At 38.1% G+C, this 6,000-nt stretch overlaps 1 protein-coding gene across 1 annotated transcript; it reads left to right on the top strand.

The window, feature by feature from the left end:
- Positions 1-3,406: 3,406 nt before the first annotated feature.
- LOC128609661 (uncharacterized) lies at positions 3,407-4,548 on the top strand. The gene is made up of 4 exons (XM_053628307.1): positions 3,407-3,610; positions 3,795-3,903; positions 4,008-4,100; positions 4,202-4,548. The coding sequence occupies exons 1-4, from the start codon at positions 3,538-3,540 to the stop codon at positions 4,284-4,286; spliced, it is 360 nt and encodes a 119-aa protein (XP_053484282.1). The 5' UTR covers positions 3,407-3,537; the 3' UTR covers positions 4,287-4,548.
- The last annotated feature ends 1,452 nt before the right edge of the window (positions 4,549-6,000 follow it).

Genomic DNA, 6,000 nt, shown 5'->3' with positions numbered 1-6,000 from the left:
CACGCTGGGGATGATGTTCTCAAGATGATGAGCAGGTGTTGGGTTTCCACCAAACGTACAGTAGGCCAAGAAAGTTCAATTTCAGTCTCATCACACTAGAGAACCTTCAAGACCTGTTCAAGCAGGATTTCATGACTTGCACATATTGTTTTTCCCATAAAGCCAGCTTTGTAGAGTGTCTAGACCATGGTTGTCCTGTGAACAACTTCTCCTCTCTGAGCTGTGTATCTTTCCGGCTACTTCAGCATAATGGCAAACAGTCTGTTGGTAAAACGAGATCTTACAGAATCTGCAAAGCACTACTATGTTTGCAGAAGTTAATGGCGCTCGTCATGTCTGTTTCCAGTGTCAGCTGAGCATGACTTTTCTAATAAATTATTGTTTTTGTAGCTAATTCAAAAGGGACTTGTATGGCAGGTGCTCCACATCATCATTATCATCATTTAACAAACTGAAAAAGTATCATCGTTAACATGGAGAAGCTTTCTGTAAGGAATTGAATATGGAACGAGTCAGCAGTGTCAGCACTTTGTAACAGTCAGTGAATTCACCACGGGAAAGTGTTCAGGACAGGAAAAGTTTGGGCTTTCCTTTTTCTAAGGAGCATTTTAGTTTTGTCTTATTAACGTCGAAAAAATGAAGAACCCGAGAGTCTAGGGAGGGAATAACTATTTTTAGCCGCTTTAATGTAAGTGAAACAGGAAGTAACTTATCTTGTGGACTTTCCATAATATTCGGCCTCATTAATCAGTATTTTAGTAAAGTTGTGTGGAAATGTTTTTGCAGGCCAAACTGCTAAAAAAAAAAAAAAATCCTGACTGATTTACACATTTTTAGGTAACACTGATAGTCAGACACCGTACTCGTGTGTATGTTGATAAATCCGATCAGCCTTAAATTATCAAGTGCATTCATGGTTTGGATGAATTATGTTTAGTGATCCACCCCCCCCCAAAAAAAACCCTATAAAAGCAAAGTTCAGAGAACTGACAACATGATGACATAATGATTAAACATTGACAGCAACATGTGCTAAATCATCCAATAACACAGCTCGGCCATTGCAGCAATTCAGCTACCATAGACACACATTAAATCTTCTCCTTTTTATAGTGTGCGATTTCTTTTGTACTAATGCTAGAATTCATAGTGTTCTGAAAAACCCGACCTCTATCATAAAAAAGTGCAATGGAACAGTCACTCAATGGAATTCGGAATTCCCAGTTGGGAAACTTGGGCAACATTCACTTAACCCTGACATAAATGTACTGGACATCACACCAATAAGGCACGGCACAGCCTATCCACAGTGCACAGGTTTGGGTAATGTTCACAACAACCATCAGAATGGGCAAAAAATATGATTGCAGTGATTTGGACTGTGGCATGGTTGTTGCTGCCAAATGGGATGGTTTGGGTATTTCTATAACTGCTGGTATTTTCACACATGACAGTCTCAAGAGTTTACTCAGAATGGTGTGAAAAACAAAAACAAAAAAAAAAACAAAAAAAAAAAAAACCAAACAGCAAGTGAGCAACAGTTCTGTGAGTGGAAATGCCTTTTTTGATAAGAGAGGTCAGAGGAAAATGGCCAGGTTGGTTCAAGCCAACAGAAAGGGAGCAGTACCATCAGAATCAGTAATTCTTCTTACATGAAAAATTTCCACAAAAAAAAAAAAAAAATAGGATACAAATTAAACTGCATAACTAAAATTGCATGAACATCCTGCAAACGATTTACGTTTGAAATCGTTCATATCCAGCTTGATAAAACAGTGTAAGTTCAAAACCAAAGCAAGTGGTTTATTTTTTTTATAATTTAAAAAAAATGGACGTTCTCCCAATGGGTTTTCTCCAGGTTCTGCGGTTTCCTCCAACCTCCTGCTGTGCCAGACTGGCTAATGCTCCGTTCGCACTTGGGTGATCGGATCGGATTTCATACATCGTTTCCGCTGGATGCTGGCTGTCACGCACATTTATTATGCCAATCTTCTGCTGCATTCACTTTCAGGCAGAAATATCCCGTGAATCATATCTCATGTACCAGTACAGACTGTTTCAATTGTTTTAATCCACTAATAAAACTTGCTAAATCTGCTAAACGAATACGAGATAAGACACAAAATGAAGCAGCTGCTTTCAGAACGTTTTACGTTCAGTGCAATTTCCAAATAGTCTCACAAGTGATTACATATTTTCCAGCTAGGGCACTGATGCAGTTGGTCCTTCGTTGCTGTCCGGGGCACATAGAGACCTGATGCAACTATATGCGTCCTAGACCACCTTGGAATGTAGTTCGAGTGATTGGAACGCAACGCGTCTTCGAGACACATCAGAACAAAGACTGCGCATCGGATGTGTTTTGCATTTTTAATGTTTTGGATCAATTTATGAAGCCACTTTAAACTTTATCGTTACGTATTATATCGTAATTGTACAATGCTATCGTATTTTGCGCAGGCAATTAGCTTGTTTTATTGTAAATAAATTGTTAAAGCCTGACAATAACTTACTGCATATACCAAATGCATTATAACTGAAATCAGCTTCTGAGACGAGTAAACAGTCAATTTCAACAAATTTACTGTCAACTACAGACGTTGCATGCACTGATTCCACCATGTTTTCTTCCTTATTACATGCCCCAACTCGGAAACTCGGCACTGAAAGAAAATCCAGAGTTTCCCCCACTCATAATTGCGACTTTTTATTGGCGTTCATGTCTATTCAACTCGTAAATACGATCTTTCCGACATAACTTGAATGCACCAATACAATCCGATCACCCGGGATGCACGTTAATGCAATCAATATACCATGTGTGTGGTAACGTTGCCCGAGGTTAATGTTTCTCACGTCATTGAATTGTGAATTATAAAGTGTTGAGATAGATAGAGAGAAAATCATTTTCCAGTGTTTGGTAGAAAGAGTTATTGAGACACGTTATTGAGAATTGTGTGTTAGTAGTAGTGTGTTAAAAAAATAAATAAATAAATAAACCGATGACACTTTACATACAGGTTCTTTTGGAATATCAGCACCTTAGAGTTAGGAAATTAAATTAAGGCATATATAAGCTAGGAACTGCTTCAAAAATCATAATAAACCTTTAAATCAACTTTTTTTTTCATCAGCAAACGAATCATCTTGTAAAGAGAAGTAAGATGACATTGCCTCAGTGGTCTTTCCTAATCAAAGGCAGGAGACTGTCACACTACACATGACGTAGGAAAACTTTCGTTTTTATTTTTTCCAGTAAAATCCCCGTGTACAGACGGTGGCACACAGACCTTTTGCCTCCTGCTGCTCTAGTGTTAAACCACAAAATCACTTGGACAGGAAAGTGCTGACAAAGAGAGAGATTTCTCCGAAAGGAATTCCCGGAGGGTTGAACCCCTCGTGAAAGCGTGGTCACTTCCTGTTTTGTAAAGTATTTAAGATGATCACAGAGCATGAAGCACCACAAGCGACCACTCGCGCCTTCGTTCAGCTCTGCTTTAGAAAAGGACACGAGGAAAGCTGAGAAACAACTGCAACATGCCTTTCAGCCAGAAGATCCGAAGCCTCGCTGTCATCGCCGTTCTTGCCTGCATCGCGATTACAGTAGCAAGTGCGTCAGACTATTTTGATATTTCAATTGCACTTCATTATTTAAGAATTGAATATGAATCACAATATACTGTATCATTGTAGTCAGTATGGTTAATAATATGCTATATGGGTTTATATATTGGATTATATCCCAGATGTTTCAAGCGTATGTTGAAATAACCGATCGTTTTTTTCCCCCTCAGCTGAGAAAGAGTCTGTGTGCTGCAGGCAGGCTTCCACCAAAGAAATCACCGTGCCCATCACAGGATTCAGAGTTCAGCCTCCACAACCTCCATGTGTCAAAGCAGTCATGTAAGCAATCTTAACAGACTAAACGGACATACAGATGTATCATCTCTTAACCCTCCATATGCATTCTCTCTCACTCACTCGTCCTAAAACTTGTCTTCCTGCAGCTTTTACACATCCACGGGTCCTGTATGCAGCCACTGGAAGGAACAATGGGTCATGAAGAAGGTCACCGAGCTCAGGAAACTTCAGAGCAGAGTGTAAGTTCTTCAATACTAACACTTAGAAGAAGTGTTATTTTTGCATGTTTTTTAAAAAAAAATAAAACATTAATGTGAATGTTTTGTGATCTCTCTCACAGAAAAAACCTGACGATGAACACTACGACAATCGTACCCCAGACAACCGGCTCCACTTCCAGCTTCAATACTACTTTGAACAATTAAGCAATATTTGCTTGTGTATGTGGGTTATGGGTTCCCCCCTCCCCCCGTTAATTATTTATTTCTTTTCATTTATCCATTTGGAAGGACCTGATATATTTATTATAATTTTTTTCTCAAATGAAATTGATTCTTTTCAAATGTATGGAACCATAATTTAATTCAAAAACAGATGTTTACATACTTTATTTAAATGGTTTAATTTATCAATTTGGAAGAATTGTGACTTGGATGTGTATGCATAAATAAAGGTTCTTTTACAGTACGCATTTGTACGTGTTAGTATTTTTCTTCTTAATGAGTTACAGTTGAATTAAATTTGCATGGTTGAGAAATGAACAAATAGTCACAATCTTGATGTCAGGTTTGAAGGCAGAAAGGTAGAAAGAAATTCTAGAACAGTGATCACCAACCCTGTTCCTGGAGCTGTACCTTTAGCTCCAACCATAATCGTGGGCACCTGACCAACTAATCACTGCCTTAAGGAGTTCTCGATCAACTAAAAGAGGTGTGTTAGATTTTGGTTTGGAGATGAAGCCTGAAGGAAGGTAGATCTCAAGGAGGGATGGTGACCACTGGTCTAGAACATGAATAATACCTTGGTAGACATGGAAAATATACAGGAACCATGAATTGAAGTTGAAATACAGGTGCTAATTAGATTACAACATGACTCAGGTGAGCGTGATTAAGGTGGTGTGCCAGGGATGATGGGAAATGTAGTTCTGCACAGCTTTCAGCGCTGATCTGACACCTGACATTATTTATTTATATTATGTATTTATTAATTTTTTGTATTCATGGCGAATTTCATTAGCTATGTAAGAAAACGTCTTCGAGTGTTACCCATGATAGCTGCATCATGGATTTGCTACAAAATGGACATGTGACTACATCCACAAAAGAGCAGCGTGATCCCGTTTCTTAAAGCTTTTCCTCCACTGGTTTTATTTGAAAAAATAAAATAAAATAAATTATACTCCCTATTGATTTCCCTAAATCATCTGATATGTTTCTTTAAACATAACACGCTCCATTTGACACTCACGTACACTCACTCTCCGCTTTACTTTGACATTCCAAAACATTAATCTTCTTCTTCTCAAGTCATTTCTTTGTTGATTTGGATTTGTGCTTTGGATCAACATCAGAAAAATAGATTTGTATTTGGAGCTATTTGTGAGTCCTCCCAAAACCCCACTCCTATCTGAAGAGAAGCTTCATAGTGTGATGCTACCACCACGGTGCTTCACTGCAGATACAGTATGGCGTTCTTTGTTTGGAAAGCTGTCTTTTTTCTCTTTTTTTTCAGAATGATGCCCAAAACATTCTACCTTGGTCTCACCAGACCATAATACACTCAAAGAATGTAACAAAAGAACATGTATATTCACTACATTTACAATATATGAAGCAATTATGGCTTTCAGTTTATTATTTATTTACTCTTGCAAATGATTGTGTCCATGTATGTCCATATATGTACGTATATACATATACTGGGTATATTCAGTGCATCACTTTTCCGTGTAATGCTAGTCAACCCTGTCTTCTGCCATTGCACCACAAGTGTTCCTCAACATTACACGCAATGTCCTCTTGAGCAATACATCTTCTCTATTTCATATTAAGTTTGCAAAGTTGTGGCCTTTTGTATAGACAGATAGCACAAAGTGGAAAAGAAAACACTAAGTTAGGAATCATTGTGCAGACATTT

The sequence above is a fragment of the Ictalurus furcatus genome, chromosome 7, assembly GCF_023375685.1.
Source record: "Ictalurus furcatus strain D&B chromosome 7, Billie_1.0, whole genome shotgun sequence".
NCBI lineage: Eukaryota > Metazoa > Chordata > Actinopteri > Siluriformes > Ictaluridae > Ictalurus > Ictalurus furcatus.
Note: the sequence above shows the minus strand (reverse complement) of the source record. Positions and strands in the feature narration are given on the sequence as shown.